Genomic DNA, 22,642 nt, shown 5'->3' with positions numbered 1-22,642 from the left:
CATTTTACTATGGTGATAGCCGGGAGGGCACATTGCATATAGACTTTGTATATCAATAATATCAACCATCCAATAATATCAACTCAAATACTAACCCACCAATCAGACGCTCCAAACGCCTACAAAATCTTTGTAAATAATATATTGTCACATTCTGACGAAGGCTCGAAGCACCGAGTTGAAAGCTTAATAAAAATTTAAAACAAATCCAGAGAATCCTTATCATTATCATATATAATGATATTTATATATTGAATGCATCTTTTATCCTTTTACATCACATGCATAGTACAGAGTGACTTAATTCTATGCTAAAAAAACACACGAAGATGAAATGTTTGTCATGTCAAATATATTGCAAATGTTATCAAAATTATCTTAACAAAATAAAAAAATAGTTATTTGCCTCACCCTAATATAGGCATCTTAATGATAAACCTGATCTAAAACAAATGTTATGATATAAGTATTTATAGTAAAATTTATTGTTCTGCCAAGAAGCTAAAAAAGTAGTTTACACCACATCAAAGAATGTCTGTTTTTCACCAAAGCGTTGAAACATAATAGTAAGGCCATGCAATTTTTAATTTCCCTTCCAAACACTGCCCACAATTTACAATCTTTTGAATTTTTCTAATACAAAACCCTACCTCCACTCATTGTGCATCCCTGATTTTGAACAGTCTCTCCATCCACTTGAAATATCCAGAAGCCCGGCTTATTATAGTTTGATGTTGAGGTAATGTTAATAATGGCAGGCGTTCTAGAATTTGGGATGTTGAAGTATCGAATACCATCACCTGCGTTAAAACCAGCCTAAAATTTAGCAAAGGGTGCATAAAAATCTATTTAAGAGCACTTTTTTACAGACACGCGTATCTAATGCTCAAAATTTTACCGCATTTAATTGTTTAATTATATAAAATATGGCGGCGAAATAGGTAGGCCGTGGACCAATGTGCTCAAAAACACAACTTTCGCTGAACACCTCTCAAAAATAGCAATTTATTTCATAATATTATGCGGAATAATGCAAAGGCAAGTAATCAATGTGGCCTCAAGCGATAAGTGTGCACAATAAGCAGAAATTCACATTTCATTCACCATCACGCCATCATAGTTATCAAAACCAAAAAATTTGAAAAAATCCAAAAATTCTCAGAACCATTCGATTGATTAGTATAAAATAAGTAAAAAAATTATATTTCACCATTTACTTTCAACCCCTCGTTAATGAAGCATTAACGAATGTTTTATTACCATGATGCTGACTCGGCATTTTAAGGTCATGTCTTATACACAGAAAGATCTGTCAACTCACCCAGTTTTATCAGCTGTAACCTAAATCTTGAATAAAATCTTTTAAAAACGAGATATTTGATCACTTCCACCCGTTTTAATTTAGTTATGACTTCTATTTAGTAAATTAATTTAAAAAAAATCAAATCTAAGTGAACGGTTAATAGAGAATTGTAAACACTAACACAATGATGAGCAGAAGAACTCAGTGGAAGAGAATTGTGTAAAAACAGCAAACCTAAAAAACTCATGTGAATTTAATGTTCATAATAATGAAGCGTGAGGAAAATTTATCGCGTAGCATATGAAATGCTTATAATATTCATTCATTAAATACTTAGTCCGATCTGATTCTTTCAAAATTATTTCACTAACTACATATAATTAAAAATAACGTTTTATTATCATTCTAATAAAAGAGTTTTTGAACACAACGATTCCTTTTGTTTGATATAGTTCTCAAAGCGATTCAAGTTTAATAGAAGTGTACGACAGATATTAAAATGTTTCATGTATTAATGTATTTTTGGCAATTTTGGCCGTTTAAAGTGCATTCGAACAAACTAAATCACATACTTCAACAAAGTTCTTATATTTTTGTTGTCAAAAAATGTATTTGTGTAAGGTTATTTTTTGTACCCTTTTGAAATATTTTAGCACTTTTTGAAACGTTTTGTTTATGAATAAAAGGAAAGTACCTATGTTCAGAATTTGAGCTGTCTTTTTAAAGATAAGAAGTTAGTAAACTTAAAGTTGCGCAGAATATGAAAATTTAATTTGTTCAACTTATTTACAACAAACTGTTAATTTGCTTGTATATAGGCATTATTTTTGTTATGTTTGTGATTTAAGTAAATGCACATTCAAATTGTTGTGTACTCAGCTTAAACACTGAAAATTGCACATGCACCGTGATGCACGTACTGATTCTCAACAAACAAAAACATATTGTACTATGTGCTTTAATCATTCCAGCCATAAATTTAACTATAATTTGCTAAAAATCTGATTAGTATCTGTTTAAGATGAAATCAGCAACATGAGTTAACATATTTTTTTACATTTATAATTATTGACTGAGAACACATACTGAAGGAATTGTTGATACACATACCTCACAAAAATTTGCCCCAAATGCGTTTACTTCAAAATAAAACAATGGATAAAAAACCTTTTTTTAGTAAAAACAGCGTTCTAAGTTTTTTGAGAAAGATTTTTTGTGGAAAATTTTTAGTATAAATGCTGATTTTAGCACACGACAATTTAATTATAAGTGCAAGTATTTTAATAACAACCATGACAAAAACAATGCCTGTGTACAAGCAATGAGGATTTATTTCTTAATTGAAAAATATATGTGTACATCTTGATTATATGTGAGACTTTTAGATTCAATAGCTCTATATCTTTAAAATTACAACTAAAATACTGAGCTAAATCCTTTAATTGCCTTCATTCATTTGTTAAATGTTTTAAAATAACGCTAAAATAACAAGTTAGGTTAGGGTTAGGGTTAGGGTTAATAACTGATAAAATGTATTTTTTCAAAAATACGATAATGGAACTCCGTTAAAGAATGTTATTTAGTCTTTTCGAAAGCAATCTAAACGACCAAACTCGCCGAAATACATTCATACTTGACATATTTTGATGTCTGTCAAACAGTCCTACAACAATTAATCGAGTCCCTTTCAAAACAATCAAAAACAGAGAGAATGGTCATCTTAAAAAATCCCTTTAAGTTTAAATGCTAAAACAATATTATCTTTCCTGCTAGAAGACAAGCACCTATTGCAGTAAAATTTGTTAAAGCTACGATGAAAATACTCATGTCACTTAAAAATATGGTCGCCATATTTGTTAATGTCACCCGAATCGAATGCGATCAACTTTTGAACGATTACTCAAGTCTTAATTAAGGCTAACTTCAATGCAGCGGCATTTTACGCTATAGCGCAACATGCTCTCATTCTTATTGAATGACGCATGCGCCACTTTGTGAAGTTTAAATTGTCAGTAGCACTTCTGTGCTCTCAAGCAGCTCTAGAGCAACGCGACAAAGTTGAATTCGTTCTACTTTTAAGTGCGTTGTTTTGATCTCAAATTCCAGCCTTCAAGATCACTGCAATGAAGCGGTGATTTTCTCATTCAAAATTACTATTTTGATAGGAATCCTATCCCTTTTTCTTCAACGAAGTATATAAATAGAAATTACGGTGTTTTTTAAGCTCGTGGAGAAGTAACTATCTTTTGTTGACAGCAGCCATGTCTTTTTTCCAAAAAAAGCGCACCAGGGCAATTTCCGCCACGTAGAAAAGCATTCACAATTAAGAGCAACATGCGCCCGAGCATTTTCCTCTATGCATAAATGCAGCTGCATGAAAATTAGCCTTTAGAGTACAATTAAAAAAACTTTTTGTGACGGTGTTCTTTTTTACTAACCTGGGCTTCAGTATTACGGCTGGCTGTTCCATAGGTCCATTCAATTTTGTTGTAGTAAAATATTGCAAAAGAGCTGATTCCATTTGTTGCCAATATTGTTTGAAAAGTATTCTGCAACTAAAATGATGCAATAATTTATAAAAATTACAGTGTTTTAAAATTTTATTCCTTGTTATCGCGAATTCGTACTTGTTACGACTGTCATCTTTATCACAATACTGTCATATCCTCTACACAAAAAGTAAATGCTGCATGTTTGCTCAGCACGTAGATAGCTAAATATCCGTGCTTGATTTTCACTGAAATTTTACCTCTAATTCAGTCGGATATTGAATATGTTTAATATTTTTCGCCAAAAGAAATCCCACCACGTGCAGTGGTTCTAAGCTACATGCTCACCAAGTGAAAGTTAAACAAACAATAAGACCGTGCTTTGGTGTCCATGATGAAAATAAAGAAGGCCATATAACATGGAGATCATAAATTTTAATATAAATGGTGTTTTTCATATTATATAATAACTAATTAGATTACGAGCTCAAGATTTTTATAAATTGATAGTTAATAAGGGCAAAGCCCGAATTAACTATATTGCTTCATAGAAAGCATGAGCGAATAATCTAAGTGTTTTAGTAGAATCGTATTCATAAAGAAAAGGGTCCTTATGGTTTTCCATCTTAATTTGTTTGTTGATGCATTTGTTGTTGTTGCCACTGTCTAATTATATAATTTAAATCATGCAATCAGTACTATCAAATATGATCTCAGTTCATGTAGCATTGTAATATTAGTTCATGGAGATATAAAGTATTAACAGAAGATAATTGTCACATGATTAATATCTTTCGACAACATTCCTTCCAGTTGTTACGACGGCGTCTTTTCAAAATGAAAAATTGAAGGTCATCTAATCCATTTATATCGTAGCTGATACATTATGTTTTATCTTACTTATAATACCTTATGCATATGTATAAAATATTTTCCCATTGTTGCGTTACACGCATATATATTATAAAATATGAATACTAGCAACAGTATCTTTTATACCCTCTATCCTTAAAAGGCTATTTTTTCGTTTGACTCAAAAGCATGGTTTTTTTATACAAGGTTTGATTTTCGTTTGGTGAGCATGCGTAGCTTACAATCCCTGCAAAAAGGTTAGATTTCTCTTCAAGAGGCAAAAATATGAAACATTTTGATATTCATCCTTTCGTTGATTGAGGTGAAAACTCGAGCACTCACGATGAAAATCAAGCAAACACGATGAGTTACGTGCTAAGCAAAAAGGCACACGAGTTACTTTTTGCTCAGGAGATAGCTCTCGTGTGTTGTGTTAGCAATCGCATAACCTAGCCTAATGAAGATGATTAAGGTTTCATGCATGCGGCCGGTTATACGAAAGGTGTCTAAACTAAACGACGTTTAGACGCAATCCACCGTATAAATTCCTTACCCGGTGGATAGTTAAACAATAGATAAAAAACGCCGTTTAGCATAGCAATTAACTTTCGCAGGATAAGCTCAAATTTAAACGGAGGAAAAATGAAAAAACCGGTTTTTGCGGGTTAATGAGGTGGTAAACTAACAAATCACATAACATCTGACTGTCTCAAACTATACTCGCTGACCAGTGGCTTGCACTTTGTCTTTTTGTTTCACTCTGCAAACATGGCAGGCAAAGAAAATTTATCTGATTTGAAAATGATCGAGAATCTGGACGCATCCAGAACGAAAAGTATTGAAGAATGTGGGCAAACTACCCGTACGTTCGTTGCAATTTATGTTAATACTACCCCAAGTCTCAACAAGTCTAAGCCTGACTCGTACGGGTTAACTAAAAATCAAAATAAAACTGTAGTGCCCGAAGGCTAGGCAGCAAACATAATTCCAGAGTATCACTGGATCAAATGGGGTGTACTTGAGAACTCTGCTGCAGTCAAAACTGTTGTATTAAAGCGGTTTTCCATTACGATCACTTTGCACGAGCGAGCGGTTTTTTAAGTTTGCGCATGCAAATAAAAGTTCTCTCTCCACAATTGCATCGTGCGCGCAGCGTTCCCCAGAACGCTGACGGGTAAGCTGACGATTCGAAATCACATTGACTTTCATCGCAAACCATGCGGTGGACAGCAAAAACAAGATGGCGTCTATGGAGGAAGAGATTATGCAGCAAGTGAATCAAGACGAAAACTTTAGTCACTTGCATGTTATATTACCAGAAAACGTTGAGGATGACGACAGCATAGATAAACATTTGATTGATGAGGTAAGAAACCACGGAATTCTCTGGAATATATCGTTACGTTATTACAAAGTGAAGTCTCTTGACTCTGAAGATGACTACCGCTATGGTCGAAACGTGAATCAACAACAACAAGAACAGTCCTTCTCAGGGGCGGATCTAGAGTATGTCAAATCCGTCGCGCGACTGATGTTTGAAATTCAAAAATTACCTATTCATATTAATTAAAAATTCATTAATTATTCTTATTTTCTTATCGCATTTACTTCGTGATAAAAATCCCGCATTATTTATTACTGAAAACTAATGATTAATCCAATGAATATCTCGTTGGTAACCAGATCAGTTGAATTTTAATTGACCTGGAATAACCGACTGATAAGCGGGGTGGCTTGACTGGTTCGACGGATAAAGGAGTCTATGAACGTCAAAAACGCTTATTTTATTGGTCAATAGCCAGATCAGTGGACAGTCTGGAATGGTCTCGACTGATAATAAGGGTGGCCGGACGTGTAAGGGAGTCCAATTGCTATCTTACAATTGGTTCATTTGAATTTTTGCTTTATTGTGATTGGTTTGACGGATTTCGACTGATAGCCAACTGAACTAACATAGTCAAGCTCACTGTCTGAATTGAATGTTTGATCGTTTTATAGTAATTTTATAAGCATGATAGAAACTAAACTACAATCAGATGGAATTTATGGAAATCTTTACAAATTCATATATTGACATGAATGCTGCTGTCCAAAATGTGAATTTTTCAAGAGGGTGGAAATTTATGGATAAATTTAAATGCTTGGCAAAGACGATCTCGCGAGCGACATTTCAGTCATTGATGTTCAAAATAAAGCCAACATTGTTTTGAGTTTTATCAGCAGAAATTTACATCCAAAATCGTAAGTAAAGGACAAGTGAAGTGTATGCATGAATGTAATATATCAAAGTCAATTATGCGAGTATGTGATGCGATTTATGTCAATATGGCGTATGGTATTAAACCTTAAAATTGTTGTTGACGAAGGACTTTTAGCTATGATTTCTTTAGTGCTTGGGGAATCGTGGCCGTTATACGGCAGCGAAATCCTACATTCCTGCAAATATATTTCAATGGACAAAACGTCTGTAGCCATAAGGCTCCATACCATTATTTACTTTATCATTAACAAATGTTTGGGGTTTTTCAGTTTATGATCATTGATCATTCAATCATTGTACAGTTATACTACATATTGTTTAAGATTTGAGAAAACTAACATTGATTACATGAGAAGCTGTTTACTATAACCTGTGATTTTGAGTCTTCTGATCCATGAAGCTTTTTATTTTGACAATTTGACTGGAATGGTATTAAACATGAGTATTTCACATACATGGAATGTTGTCCCCTTTTCTAACTGAACACCTCATGTAGAGATGTAAAGGTCTGTCAATCTACGGCTCATTCCAGATTGTTTGCCATAAATTCCAAAGGGCTATTGATGTATGAAAAGCATTTTCTATAAAGTAAAAATGCCTTTCTATGTATGCAGATAAACCTTGAAATTTGGCAAAACAGCAAAGTATTTTTCATGATCACTAGGTAATTTTTCTGATGATCATTATAATTTCTAAACTAAATTATTTCTGATTTACATTTAAACAAGCTTTGATTATATGAAAAGATATTTATCATAACCAGTAAGCATGACACATGAACCAATTTTAACATTCATGTAATTATATAATTAAAGACATGCTCGTTACATTCTGTTTGTATTAGCAAATACAATGCTACTAGTGATTGCTATATAGCAAACCTTGCATATACTTACAGGAGATAATAGTCTAGTGAAATGCCTAATAAACATTTATGGCATTAAGCTGTCCTTAACTGCAAATTTTCACTCTGATAATTTTTGCTTAACCTTTGGCAGAAAAAATTTTGAGTTTTTTCTCAAAAGGTGAATTTGCTGGCACTGATGTGGAGATGGGTAAAGGGTTACAATAAACTTGCATGGTTTGAAGTCTGAGCTTTTCTATATCTATGAACTGTCACTTGTAGTACCAAATTTCTAACTTAACTAAATTCATTACATAGAGGTTTGAGTGGGGGTCGCTAGGGGGGTCTATGCCTGACAACTTGGTAGAAATTTTTAAAGACTATATCTGTTTTTGAATAGCATTATTGTAAAATAAATTTTACGTTCCTAGACATGCTAATGAGCTATATATTTGGCATGATAATGAGCCTAAATATTTGGCAAAACATTCAAGTATTTTTCACTTTTTTTTTGAAAAAAACGTAAGCAAAATGTGTTGTTTTTACGCAAAAACGATGCCCACAAATACATTTTGTATTGCTCTGAAACGCTGAAAATGGCATTTTCAAGGCTCTGAAATTCAAAATTTCTCAGGGGAGAATGCCTCAGACCCCCCAGGTGCGGAGCGTTCGACGTTTTATGACTGATGTTTGAAAAATCCTAGATCCGCCCCTGGTCCTTCTCAAGACTCTACTAACCTGGACGATCTTCATCCGCAAACATGTTACAAAACTCCCCGGTTCAAACCATTTACTTCATTACTATCAAGTACCATATGCTATGTCAAATTTTATCTGCTAACTGAGACTAGTAAACATTAGTTTTCAATAAATATTTTTTATTAAAATGTTCTCAGGCTCAGGAATTGTGAATTATATTATTATTTTATTCTGAGAAGTGAAATATTTTTGCAGGCATGTTATATACTGTTGTATTAAGTGTACTCAGTACTGTGTTTACAGTTGTTTTATCAGATGAAATTATGTTGTTGAGGAAAAAATCAGAATTAAATTCTTGTAGGCAGTTTTGAGTTGAGTATGACTTAAAATATTAAAACAAAAGCCATCATCTTTGAATTTACAGAGCAAAAAATGTTGTCTAAGTTTTTTGTCTTTTAATGTATTTTAAATGGAATGCTCAAACGAAGGTTGAAAAACCTACACGATGACATGATGCGTTGCTTAAAAAAGATATGTGGTGGACAAAAGTCTGGCGCGGGTGCGACAAAGATACCCACATGCAAATTCTTCGACCAATTGCTTTTTTTAAGTGATTTTGTTTCCAATCGTTCAACAGAAAGCAACATAAACGTAAACCCACTGAATATTTCAAACAATCAGTAAACGAACAAAAAACTGAATCTGCTGAACAGAAATCAGTAAGGTTCACAGCATACAAATATGACAGTAAAAAAGAGCTTTGTTAACGCAAACTGGATGTAGATCAGTGTGACAAAAAGCAGCCTTATGAGCGATCAAAAAACATTTTGATCGTCAAGAAAAGATTGACTTGTTGTTGGTTGTTGCTTTAACGAAGTCAGAAGATGTGTCAACACAAAAAAATGAAGGGCGCAGTTCAAACCAATTGTTTTGTGAAAGCATTGTGGATATATTAGATAAATTGCCTCCTTAGAGCAACCGAATGGCAAGGGTTGAAATACAAAACATTCTTATAAAGTATGAGTTGGATGATGAACATTAGAACTCTTGCATTAATTTTTCGTAATTGCTCATGTTTATTTTTTATTGATATTTCTTTCAAATTCTATTGTGAAATATGTTGATATGTTGTTTGAAGACAAAAGTGTGTTTATTACAAAAAAGGAATATAGGGTTTCGAAATGCTGAATTAACCATTAAGAGTACATGTCACTCCACTGTTTCATCTAATGCAAGTCTGTCAAACATATAGAAGGTCGTGATGTTACAATCATGTCTTGCCATGGCACTAAACCTATTGGTGACATGAAATTATCTCTAAAACAGTCTCTGGTATTTTTTGGTTGTATTGAATAGTTATTGGATCCAAGAAGTGTTACATCCTGCTATTATTGACATTCTCCCTTCTCCACCCACCTAGTGTAAATGAACGATTGCTGTCACGGTCAATAAGGTCAGATGGACATAGTGGATTACTTGAAATACACCTGTCAGCTATGAAGTAGTTATGAAGAGCCACAATTGCCTTTGTAGCAACATCTGGCGTAATTGCTCGTCCGAAAAGTCTGAATCGTGAGGTGGCAATGCCAAAGTCATTTTCTAGGATTCTTCTTGCACGGGAGAAGCAGCGGGCGGCCAATGCTCTCATAAAACAGATTTCCCATGCTCAGGCGAAGCAACCGTAATGGAAAACCGTCTTTAGTGGATCAAGCTGTCGCAGTGAAACGAGCTTCTGAACAAGAACTCGAGCTTGATTTACCGGCTAAAAGATTGCGCATATGCTTACCTCAAATATGGAGCTCACCGCTCAAGACGATTGGAGCGTTGAGCACGTAGTTGATGAATTACTATCGCCAAACTCCCGCTAGGAAACCAGTGGGGAGTTTATTGATTTCCCAGGAACAGTCTCAAAACGTCTATCCTGTTTTGAACGAAGGAGCTTGATAAAGATGTATCCCTCCCAATGGGGATTCTATTTATACACCATTCCTAAACGAGGGTCTAAAACCGTTTGTCCGAGGGGTGAGTGCTCCAGACAAACCTTAAAGGAAGCTACAGATAATAATTTAGACATCGTGGGTCCTTTAGCAACCGTGTACGAGAGCCTCATATCCATGTTAACCTCTATAAGTAATGAGGCGACTTCTGTTGAACTAAAGAAGGACAGTGTCGTCGCCTTCCTAACTTGTATAAAACACGCTTTGCTGTTGGTGGGAGATGTGTTCACTCGTGTTGCAACGGATCACTGAGAGTTAGTATTGAAAAGAATCAATCCCATATTATAGTCTCATGCGAAACAAGACTTCTCTGAGGCAAAAAGAAAGCTAATTAGCTCAGGTTTTGAGCAACGCCTCAAGCTGCGCTCGGAAACAGCAAAAACGTTTGGAAAGGCATCAAAGGTTGGTAATCCTTTTTTTGTGGGATGGCAAATGTTTTATATTTATATGTTTTAATAATACTTCAACTAGTTAAAGTGACACATCAGCAAAGTAACGTTGACCTCGGTCTGAATATTTCTTGATATCATGCTCAACATCATCCAATAATTGCTTATTATATATCATTTGCTGCGCAGACTTGCGTAATCTATAATTATAGCGTTATAAAGGCTTATTTTGTCCCAGAAACTGGCTGACAGCGATTTATTCGACTTACGTCATTTTTGATACGACGTGGTGTAAGAAATTCCCGAAAAGACATATCTTCGTAATAGAGAATACGATTTAAAAATTTATTTAGGACGCTGATGAATTGTTTTTACTCTACTATTTTTATTTGGACATGGTTTTTAAAAAGACATGTGATCTATAGCCTGTAGTTTTTTCACTGAAGAGAAAACATTCATGTAACTCGTTCGTTGTTACTCGTTGTCACTGTGATACGTCAAAATGTCGTCGATTTCACGGTTTTTTACCTCTTATTTCAGTTATTTCACATCAATAAATTCTATTAGCTGTCCTATTTATACTTTTGGGTGAGCGTAGAAGTGAATTTACTATAATCTGTAGGCCATATGAGAAAAAACAACAACAGGACAACAAGGATTTATCGGCTGTTTAGTGACTTGAACGATCTCACGAGACCGTTAAACTTTGTACGGTGGATGAGCAAAATTTGACTGGCTTCGTAATACGTAATTTTTTAAGCGTTGAAAATTTATACGGTGGATAGGAATTTAATAAGCCCTTAATATCAAAGCGCGTGTTCTTCATAGAGAATTATCGGATGGAGGTTTTTTGTACAGACCGAGCCCGTTGGGCGAGGTTTGTAACAAAATATAGAGGTACGATATTTCTCAGTAAAGACCGCGAAAATGAGGTTATTAGAAGCTTTATTATATGGCATTATTTGAACTGAAACGAAGCTTGCTTTCTTTGTCATCCTTGCTGTTTTAAACGGGTTGTCTTTCACTTTTCCGGTTTTCGTCATTAAAAAAATTGTTTAAATTGTATCGTCTGGATATTTAAACTGTTTTCTGAGTGCTTTTCTTCAAATCACAATCGTAAATGGTTTTTTGCTTCGTTGATTTTGCGTTTTGATGTTTGCTTTACGAAGTTTGTTTATATTTGACAGTAAAATTACCTGTTTTTGACCGTGGTTTATTACGGAAAATAATGCATCAGCAAAAATATTTCTCAGCCAATCAAAGTGCGCTATTTGGCCGGAAGGGACGCTTATACATAATAAACGATTGTTGACAACTTAAACGCCTTTCGTACAACCAACCCTAGGCAGTTTCTGAACGTTTTGATTTTCCAATTATCATTAGAAATCACATTTATGCAAGTTCAATTGCACATACAGTATTCTTATGAAAAATACATATACATGGTCTTTCACTTTACCTCTGCATTTTTGAGTTCAGCAATACAAAAAAAAACATAAAAATAAATCTGATATTAACGCTACCTTTGAAAAACTACCAAAATGTCCCACGTTTGACCATGTTGCAACAAAAACCCACGAAGCAAAAAATGCTCGCTGACGAACAAAATATCTTCGAATTTCATCTGATACACGAGCTCGAATAGAGAAATCATTACTCTCTCTGTAGGAAACATTGCCTCCTCGTCTTGTGTCAACATCTGCCCAGAATGGTGCGATCAAACGGCGATTATTGTCAAGTGGAAAAGGATCTGGTGTAAATTGTGAAACTTGCCGAATGAAGGATATGGCTCCGTTCGTATTTACCTGTAGCAACAATGAACCGTAATTTAAGTTGAAAAAATAGTGTAAAAATATTATTAAACAGAAAAAACTCAGCTCCAGTTTAAGATATCAAACAGTTATGACAAGCCTCTTCGAATATTTTTGCAATCTGCTGTCCTGCAAATTATTATGCTAACCAATGTGATTTGACGAAGTACTTGAAAAACTCTGTCTGACTTTCTACAAAAATGGGTTGATTTGTTGGCTGAAGCATTATTCCTTGAACAATGGTATAACGGAATACAGCAAATCAATGCAAATGAATGCATGTTTTAAAACTGCAACAACTATCGCTGGATCTCTGCGTTGATTTCGCTAAGTATTTAAAAATTCATCAACAACTACGTATATTAGCAATAAAAATTTAAAGTTTCAAAATTTATCGTGCTATATTTAAAAAAAGTGAATTTTGCAACAGTTAGAATCTTCTCGTAAGACATTTTGTCGACAAAACTTGCTTAGTCTTACCGAAACAAAAAGCAACGGAGTCTAAACATCTAGATTAACAAGACATCTATCAAGTATTCACTCGTCCAACTGGACAACAATGTTTGATTATATTTGCGTATTATATAATAATAGTTGCCAAATAGCACAACGAAATTTTCAGCAAAGCAATCTTGCATGTTACAATTTGTTATATGCATGTAAGTAATATGTGTTTCATTATACGTGTCACTAATGACACTCGCGCGTTAAATGATCGAAAAAAGTTTTTGTTTCGCTCAAACACTTTGTGTCAGACACACGTGATTTATGCGATTTTGTTAGACAAATTTTTAAACTTGAGCTTACTTTTGATAGCACGAGTAACTAGGAATAGCAATTAATGAAAGCCAGAAGTAAATCTAGTGTAAGTCGAGAAAGTCGCGGGACATACTATTATCTCAAGTGTTTCAATTATCTCGAATTCTGTTTTACAATATTGAGACTTAGTTTATGGAAGATGGAAGAAGGGTTAGAATTAACTTGCATAATTTGAAATCTGATCTTTTTTACACTAACAAACAGTTCCTTTTTTTACTTCATTCCTAACTAGAGGTGTGAATGGGGGACTCTAGTGGTGTTTAGTTAGAAACAAAAAGCTACGGCGCAAAAGTAAAAGCTACGGCAAAAAAGCAAAAACCCACGGCACAAAAACAAAAGCTACAACATAAAAGCAAAAAGCCACGGCACTAAAGCAAAAGCGACGGCACAAAATCAAAAAGCCACGGCGCAAAAACAAAAGCCACGCAACGCAAAAGCCACAATAACCACTGGAGTATTGGTCACCAATATCTAGTCAAAATAGCCGAGTCGAAGGCCAAAAAATTTTGCTCAAATTACGGTAACAAAGTTTCTTTAATAGCGAAGTAATGTTTTTCTTGTGGAGGTAATTCGTTGTATCAAATTGTATCTTAAAATGTTGAAGAAATGATAACTAAAATGATATTTTATGTAACTCTGATGTCTTCAGAGGTAATGTTTTCGTTATTTGCTGTGCTTCCTGTCCTGTCAGGTGACTGGTCTGACCTGTCTGTAGTAATAATATCAATTTTTGCACTTGTTTGATTAGAGTCATGCTAAATATTTTTTCCATGCACTTTTTATGTGTTTGAGTTCCCATTTGTCTGTGCCTCAAGATTTATCATTAAAACAATCAGTAAATTCACTGTAGGAGTGCTGGGTTGGTGAAAACATATTGCAATTTCTATGGAAGGGTACAAGAGAATTATGAAATTTATCAATTGAAAGAATTTGAGCTAAACTATGTTGCATTTCAAAAAGAGATAGTTTCACAGGTTGAAAATTGATATGAATAATGGTAGCCAAGTATTGTTTTTCCAAAAACACTTAGCAACTCACACCTTCAGTGTTTATTCCCATGTCGCTCTTAAATCCCTCCCCGCCCCCCCCCTAATGAAAGAAACAATGATCAAACAGTGTTGTACTTTAAGCCTGCATCCATGCACAAATTAAGACAAAAATACAGTGTAATTTTGAAACATAATGATTTTATGCTTGATCGCATTTCAGTTCTTTTTTCATCTGAGAAATATCATTTGTACATGTTTGAGTAAAATTGTAGCACCTACTTTTGTCTTGCTGATGTAGAGTTTAATAAATGATAGTTATGTATTGGCTTTTCATCCAATTGGAAAAGGAGATAGTGACATCCATTTCATGATAAGCAATTTAATGACATTTTGAATTCTATTTTAGCTAGTACTCTGAAAACATTCAAAGGAAGTTGTGCATTATAACTGATAAAAATTAAAATTGAAGAACTTTTTATCAACATGCTCAACTCCTCAACTGTATTACTATCACTATGTTTTAATTTCTTTCATGTAAATTTATATTTAAAACTAAAAATTTCTGTTTTTGTAGAATACTAGAAACACGAGGTTTGGGAATAACTATAAAATATGTAGGAATTTAAGCATGAAGTGCAGATGTTAAACTTAATTTGTTTTTCTTTAAAAGAGCTTTTTTAAAACAACAGCATTTTACATGTTTATTGATTTCATGTACGTATTTTTAAACTTCCCTCTTTCTTAGATAAATTGACAATATGCGAAAATAATAAATTACATGTGCCGAATATCTACATATGAATTCTCAATTTTCTGTTTTTGTTAATCTTTAATAGTTTGTATGTTCCTGTTGATAGAAAATTTGCAAAACATCAATTCAAGTTTTAATCCAAGCCCAGGTTTCAATATTAGCATAAGTTGTTCTCCAAGTACAGGTTACAGTTTAAGTTCAAGCTCCACTGCAAGCATCTCATCAAGAAGCACCAAAATCAAGTTGTTTTCACAATACCGAAAGTTAAAAGGAAGTGAATGGAACAACAAAGTTAAAAATAAGAAGAAAGAGAAAGCTGAAAATGTAATATGAAAATGTAGTAACTTTTATTGGGCTACCTTAATGGCGATCATTGGATCGGAAATTGAAATCTTCCAGGGGTAAGAGCATTGCTCTAAAAGTGTCAAACGAAGCCCCATATATTGAGATACTATCTCAAGCATTGCTGAAGTGTAAAGCATATCAAAGCAATGTTTATGAAGAAGGAAGGGAGTACTTAGTACTTGTTCGTTTATGAAGATGGAAGCCAGGCTTTGTTCCTGCCTGGTACAAAAGAATTTTTCACTCTTAAACGATATAAAAATGAAACTGGAAAAGACTATAAACGAATTGTTTTGTACTTATGCACAAACGATGATCTTAGTAAGAGTGAAAAGAGTGAGAATTTTGAAGATAGCTCCGATGATAACATCGATTCATATAACAAATTCTCAGAGCATTCCCAAAAAAGTGCTAGATCCCAAATACTTCACGATGAACAGGTCGCTAAGAAATTTTATTGACATTAAATTTTTTAATTAGCCATAAAAAATAAAAACCACCTTCACAAGAATGTCAAATCAAGAGAGAAAAATTTTTGTAACCCAATCTGCTATTTTATTCTTAAAATTGTTTTTAAATGTAATTGAAACAAAACTATTTCACAGTGCCCATTGGCTAATTTGACTGAAATTAAAGTGAGCTTTCGTGCCCCACTGTTTAGCACAGACTAAACAGTATAAAAACATTAATAGTGAAAAGTTAATAACAAAATATAATTAGAAGTTTACAGAAACTATCATTTTAACTCACTCCAATTCTCCTATCGAAACGTCTTGATCAGATTGTGTAAAATATTTGCATTTAATGTCAATGAACACTATTATTTGCACACTCTTTGAGAGCATTGTAAACAGCGGCGGATCTAGGCTATGTCAAATCAGTCACGCGACTGATGTTTATATAGTTTTAAAATTATTTATCAAATTTAATGATTACAATTTTTTTGATCATTAAATTTTCGTTCTGTAATTGTTTGGATTTCATCGTCGAAATTCTAAACGCTATAGATATATGATTAAGTTGAGAAATTTATTTTGGAATCAATGGAGAAGAGAATATTTAACGAATTTAAAAAGAGTTTCACAAAAGGAAGAGTAAGGTGAAAGGTTCGATTGCAAAGGATGGAGACGTTGTGTTAGATTATGATGAAGGATTAATGCGTGGGTTTTGGAAGTTAGCAGTTATTGAGAGGTTGGTTAAGGGTAAGGATGGGGTCGTTCAGGGTGCAACAGTTGGAATGGTTGAGAAGGGACGATCAAGGTTTTAAACAGGCTACTGCAACAGCTGTATCCTTTGGAAAAAAGTGAAGAATGTTTGAATGAGGTTGAGACATGAAAAGATAATACTTGTAAAGGTGAATGTAATCAGGTTGGCGAGGAAGCAAGGTCACGAAGATCTCGTCGAGCCGCAGCGTTGGACTCTAAGTGGAAAACCTCAGCAATGCTTGAACCATAAATGTTCAAGGAGGGGTGTGTGTGGGATATTGCATTCTTTTTAGCTTGGCAATAAAATTGTCGTAGCTATGTTAGTTTCCCTTTAACATTTATTGTTTTAAGAACGGCGCACACGAGAGCTATGTGCTTAGCAAATGTCACTCGTGCAAAGAGGCGTAAGCAAGTTGCTCTAGTGTGCACGTGCTGTTTCCGACGACTTTTGCCTTTCCTGGCAGGACTGGCAAATATCTAACATGTTTGATATTTTTTTCTACGCGTGGCGAAATGCTTTGTCGATTTGTCCGTGTGCGGCGTCTTGAAGTAAACTGCTTTTGTGTTTCCAATACAGCGCATGCTCAATAAATTTCATATCAAACCCAAAATAGAGGCTTCCTTAGCTGAATGAGTTAAATTCTGCGTCAATTTATGGTTCTAAAGAAGGAGACGAAGTAGCACTTGTATGCCTGCTGCTAATTCTCCGTAGACACATACATTTACTTTGAGCTTCTTGTTGTAAAACATGGATGATTTTTTATTTCCTCAAAAGCAGACTCTCTTTCCTCTCCGTTTAAATCTGCTGATCGAAGGCTATAGTTTATCATCTAAAGTTTATCATTTAAAGTTTATCATCTAAAATTGCACCTTTGACTGAATCATGTTGTTCAATCAGGGCCGCTATTTTGGTTTCAAATGAAATTTATTGAGCATGCATTGTATTTGAAACACAAAAGCACTTTGCTACAAGACGCCGCACACGGACAAATCGACAGAGCATTTTTGCCACGCGTGGAAAAAAATAACAAACATGTTAGATATTTGCCAGTCCTGCCTGGAATGGCAAAAGTCGTCGGAAACAGCACGCACACACAAGAACAACTTGCTTACGCCACTTGGCACAAATGACATTTTGCTGAGCACATAGCTCTCGTGTGCGCCGGGCTTTAAGTACGTTTTGTAAGTTCTTTGTTTGTTTAGTTAGTTCTTTTTTGTTGCAATGCGTGAGAACTTGAAACGTTATGTTTTGTTGTAATTACCGTTAGTATAAATACATGTAAAAATTAACTCTAATAGATAGAGTAAAAATACTCCAGTGATGTACTTGTAGCTTGTTTAGCTTGTAAAATAAATGGCTCAAAACGAAGAGTATTAGTGAACCAGCTGAGGAGCGGATTCCTCGACAGACATTTTGTAAAGCTGCATTGTTATGTTGACATTTTTTAAAAAAATGATTAACCTCTTATGAGACTGACGTAAAAACACAATCAAAGAGCACCTGAGTGCAAACAAATCTATGTTTTAAAATGCTATTTACGAAAAACATATCTTCTTAATTTTTACTCGGGCCAGAATGAATCCGAGCACAATCCTTTGCCATTTGGAAGTTTCATGTGTAAAAAACTATTTGTTCGGCAAGAAACTTAGATTTCCTATATTAATAACACAAGACAAGGCTATAGAACAGGAAAAATCCGACAATTTTCTTCTCTGTAGCTTTGCCAAATTTCCCGTTATAAACATGTTGTTTATTACCTTGTTCAGTTTGTTTACAATCACGCATCGTGAGGCTGAACTCGCGTGATATTGCAAAAATTTGGATTCATTTCGTGTGTTGCAGAAATATGCGAAGGTAGCCTTCCATTTATATTTAGTTCAGATATATTTATTATAGATATATTATAATAATATATTATAGATATATTTATATTTAAATATATCGCCATGGCAACTTACGTTCCGGTTTAAAAAAACATTCGAAAAGGAATTATTATTGACTGCTCAAAACAGCACTAATTTTTATTGTGAAAAGCTAAAATTTTACCTACCTATAGAAAATTGCGTGAAATATACTATGGTTTACTCAGTTTTTCCTTATATAAAACATTTAATTAATAAAACTCCGATAAACTTGGTATAAGTGTTTTATTGCCTTATCATATACGCATAATGTTGATGGCATAGAAAGAGCGGTTTTAATCGTTATAAAATAGTTTCAGGTGATAAAATTTATATGGGTGGAAAGTATGCAATGTAGGCTATTTAATGGTGTAAAATTTTTGTCTAATACTAAAGCATGTTATGAGATATTTCTGACGAAACAATGACTTTCGGAAATTAATAAATTATATTAAAATTGCCGGATTTTTCCGTGTCGCGAAAGAGTTAAGCCTGATTTTCTCAAAATAACAACAGAAAGAATTCTTTACGTTTGCGAATAATTCATGCCTGCTCTGATTCTTGACAAACGACATACTCTTGAAAAACAAATATTTCTAGAACTATAAAAATTTTTAGACATGTAAGCTCTCAAACCAATAGGAGCTATACACTCTCTTCACAGATTAATTACGTAGATTTTTGTTGCATTATCCAATCCGTTTTCACTAGAAAGCCCGAAAAATTGTGTGTGAAAGAGAAGTAACCTATGTTTTCTTGCAGCAATGAAGTCTATAATTTTAGATAAATTAGCTAGTTGTCAAACAAACTGTGTAAGAATTGCCTCGTGAATGATTTGGTTAACATTGCACACCTATCCTATGGTTCACCTAAGTACTTATTTTTCCTTTTATTTTATCGATTGTACATTCTAGTGAAAGTGAAAGTCATAAAGCTTATAGCAAGACTGAGAAATATTTTGTCAAAGATAAAGAAGAATTGTCATTTTTCACAAGGTATACGTAAACAAGTCAGATTAATTTTAAATGGCTATAAAAGCTAACATACTCACAAACAAGGAGTTGTGATTTTGGTCGAAGAAAGGAAAAGGAGATGAGATGTCAACACGACCGGAGCTTCCGTCATCATTGGTTGGTACAAGCGTATCTCCATTATCAATTCCGTAAGGATAAAAGTTTTTAAGCTCTATTCCAGATGATAAAACTTGAGTAAAATTGAAGAAAAGATAACATAAAATCAAAATTTCTTGAAGTGTGCTCATTTCGATTCTATTCATTGGAAGCAGTAAATCAATCTTTACTTGGAAAACATTCAACAGGAATAAACCATAAATAATGATGGTAAATTATTTTCAAAATGAAACTATTATTATAATTTAAATGTCTTTTGATTAGGGACGCGTAAAATTTTTGAGAGCTCCGTGCATATTTTCACGTCTTTGTCACAAGTACACAAGCTTTTCTGCTTCTTGAAATTTACCATAACTTCTAACAAAAAAAGGAATGATTTCTGACAGCTGAATGTGTGCACAAAAATGCACCAGAAGGACTGGTATAGTCATCAAAGATTGAAATTTTTACAATTAGCTAATGTGTGCATAGTTTTAGAAATAGTGTTTTGAGAATGATAAATATGCTTTTATATTATTATTTTCGCCCAAATTAGTGGAGCGAAACTAATGGTAAGCAAAGACATAGTATTCTTAGATAATTACTACAGTGCGTATTCCATTTAATAATTTTAAAAATAACATTATCACCTTCTTCTTCTTTTAGAATATTGATAATGTTGCTATATAATGTTTTTAGTATTATCTCAATTTGATGATCGTTTGTTTTAATTTTAAGTATTTTTTAATATTATTTTGTCCAAATTCGTGGAGCAAATTAAAAGCTTACCAAAAGCATATCAGTTTGTAATCATAAGAAAGTGTTGTAGAAAACACAAATAGCGGCTTGCTCAGCTAAATGAGTTAAATTCTGCGTCAATTTATGGTTCTGAAGAAGGAGACGAAGTAGCACTTGTATGCCTGTTCCTAATTCTCCGTAGACACATACATTTACTTTGAGCTTCTTGTTGTAAAACATGGATGATTTTTTATTTCCTCAAAAGCAGACTCTCTTTTCTCTCCGTTTAAATCTGCTGATCGAAGGCTATAGTTTATCATCTAAAGTTTATCATTTAAAGTTTATCATCTAAAATTTCACCTTCGACTGAATCATGTTGTTCAATCAGGGCCAATATTTTGGTTTCAAATGAAATTTATTGAGCATGCATTGTATTTGAAACACAAAAGCACTTTGCTACAAGACGCCGCACACGGACAAATGGACAGAGCTTTTTCCCACGCGTGGAAAAAATAACAAACATGTTAGATATTTGCCAGTCCTGCCTGGAATGGCAAAAGTCGTCGGAAACAGCACGCACACACAAGAACAACTTGCTTACGCCACTTGGCACAAATGATATTTTGCTGAGCACATAGCTCTCGTGTGCGCCGGGCTTTAAGTACGTTTTGTAAGTTCTTTGTTTGTTTAGTTAGTTCTTTTTTGTTGCAACGCGTGAGAACTTGAAACGTTATGTTTTGTTGTAATTACCGTTAGTATAAATACATGTAAAAATTAACTCTAATAGATAGAGTAAAAATACTCCAGTGATGTACTTGTAGCTTGTTTAGCTTGTAAAATAAATGGCTCAAAACGAAGAGTGTTAGTGAACCAGCTGAGGAGCGGATTCCTCGACAGACATTTTGTAAAGCTGCATTGTTATGTTGACATTTTTTTAAAAAATGATTAACCTCTTATGAGACTGACGTAAAAACACAATCAAAGAGCACCTGAGCGCAAACAAATCTATGTTTTAAAATGCTATTTACGAAAAACATATCTTCTTAATTTTTACTCGGGCCAGAATGAATCCGAGCACAATCCTTTGCCATTTGGAAGTTTCATGTGTAAAAAACTATTTGTTCGGCAAGAAACTTAGATTTCCTATATTGATAACACAAGACAAGGCTATAGAACAGGAAAAATCCGACAATTTTCTTCTCTGTAGCTTTGCCAAATTTCCCGTTATAAACATGTTGTTTATTACCTTGTTCAGTTTGTTTACAATCACGCATCGTGAGGCTGAACTCGCGTGATATTGCAAAAATTTGGATTCATTTCGTGTGTTGCAGAAATATGCGAAGGTAGCCTTCCATTTATATTTAGTTCAGATATATTTATTATAGATATATTATAATAATATATTATAGATATATTTATATTTAAATATATCGCCATGGCAACTTACGTTCCGGTTTAGAAAACATTCGAAAAGGAATTATTATTGACTGCTCAAAACAGCACTAATTTTTATTGTGAAAAGCTAAAATTTTACCTACCTATAGAAAATTGCGTGAAATATACTATGGTTTACTCAGTTTTTCCTTATATAAAACATTTAATTAATAAAACTCCGATAAACTTGGTATAAGTGTTTTATTGCCTTATCATATACGCATAATGTTGATGGCATAGAAAGAGCGGTTTTAATCGTTATAAAATAGTTTCAGGTGATAAAATTTATATGGGTGGAAAGTATGCAATGTAGGCTATTTAATGGTGTAAAATTTTTGTCTAATACTAAAGCATGTTATGAGATATTTCTGACGAAACAATGACTTTCGGAAATTAATAAATTATATTAAAATTGCCGGATTTTTCCGTGTCGCGAAAGAGTTAAGCCTGATTTTCTCAAAATAACAACAGAAAGAATTCTTTACGTTTGCGAATAATTCATGCCTGCTCTGATTCTTGACAAACGACATACTCTTGAAAAACAAATATTTCTAGAACTATAAAAATTTTAGACATGTAAGCTCTCAAACCAATAGGAGCTATACACTCTCTTCACAGATTAATTACGTAGATTTTTGTTGCATTATCCAATCCGTTTTCACTAGAAAGCCCGAAAAATTGTGTGTGAAAGAGAAGTAACCTATGTTTT

General features: G+C 33.7%; 1 protein-coding gene across 2 annotated transcripts in view; it reads right to left on the bottom strand.

Moving 5' to 3' along the window:
• The window catches only part of LOC124444320 (sushi domain-containing protein 2-like), a 47,942-nt gene extending 27,962 nt beyond the window's left edge, over positions 1 to 19,980 (bottom strand). For both annotated transcript variants that reach the window (XM_046994901.1, XM_046994902.1), the window contains exons 1-4: positions 19,704 to 19,980; positions 12,357 to 12,638; positions 3,742 to 3,858; positions 651 to 816 (exon numbers count right to left, since the gene is read on the bottom strand). In XM_046994901.1, coding sequence (XP_046850857.1) covers positions 651 to 816; positions 3,742 to 3,858; positions 12,357 to 12,638; positions 19,704 to 19,928 — 790 coding nt within the window. In that variant the 5' untranslated portion in view covers positions 19,929 to 19,980. The remainder of the gene's footprint in view (positions 1 to 650; positions 817 to 3,741; positions 3,859 to 12,356; positions 12,639 to 19,703) is intronic.
• Between the last annotated feature and the right edge of the window lie 2,662 nt (positions 19,981 to 22,642).

The sequence above is a fragment of the Xenia sp. Carnegie-2017 genome, unplaced genomic scaffold (assembly GCF_021976095.1).
Source record: "Xenia sp. Carnegie-2017 unplaced genomic scaffold, XeniaSp_v1 HiC_scaffold_21, whole genome shotgun sequence".
In the NCBI taxonomy this organism is placed as follows: Eukaryota; Metazoa; Cnidaria; class Anthozoa; order Malacalcyonacea; family Xeniidae; genus Xenia; species Xenia sp. Carnegie-2017.
This window is presented reverse-complemented; position numbering and strand designations above follow the sequence as displayed.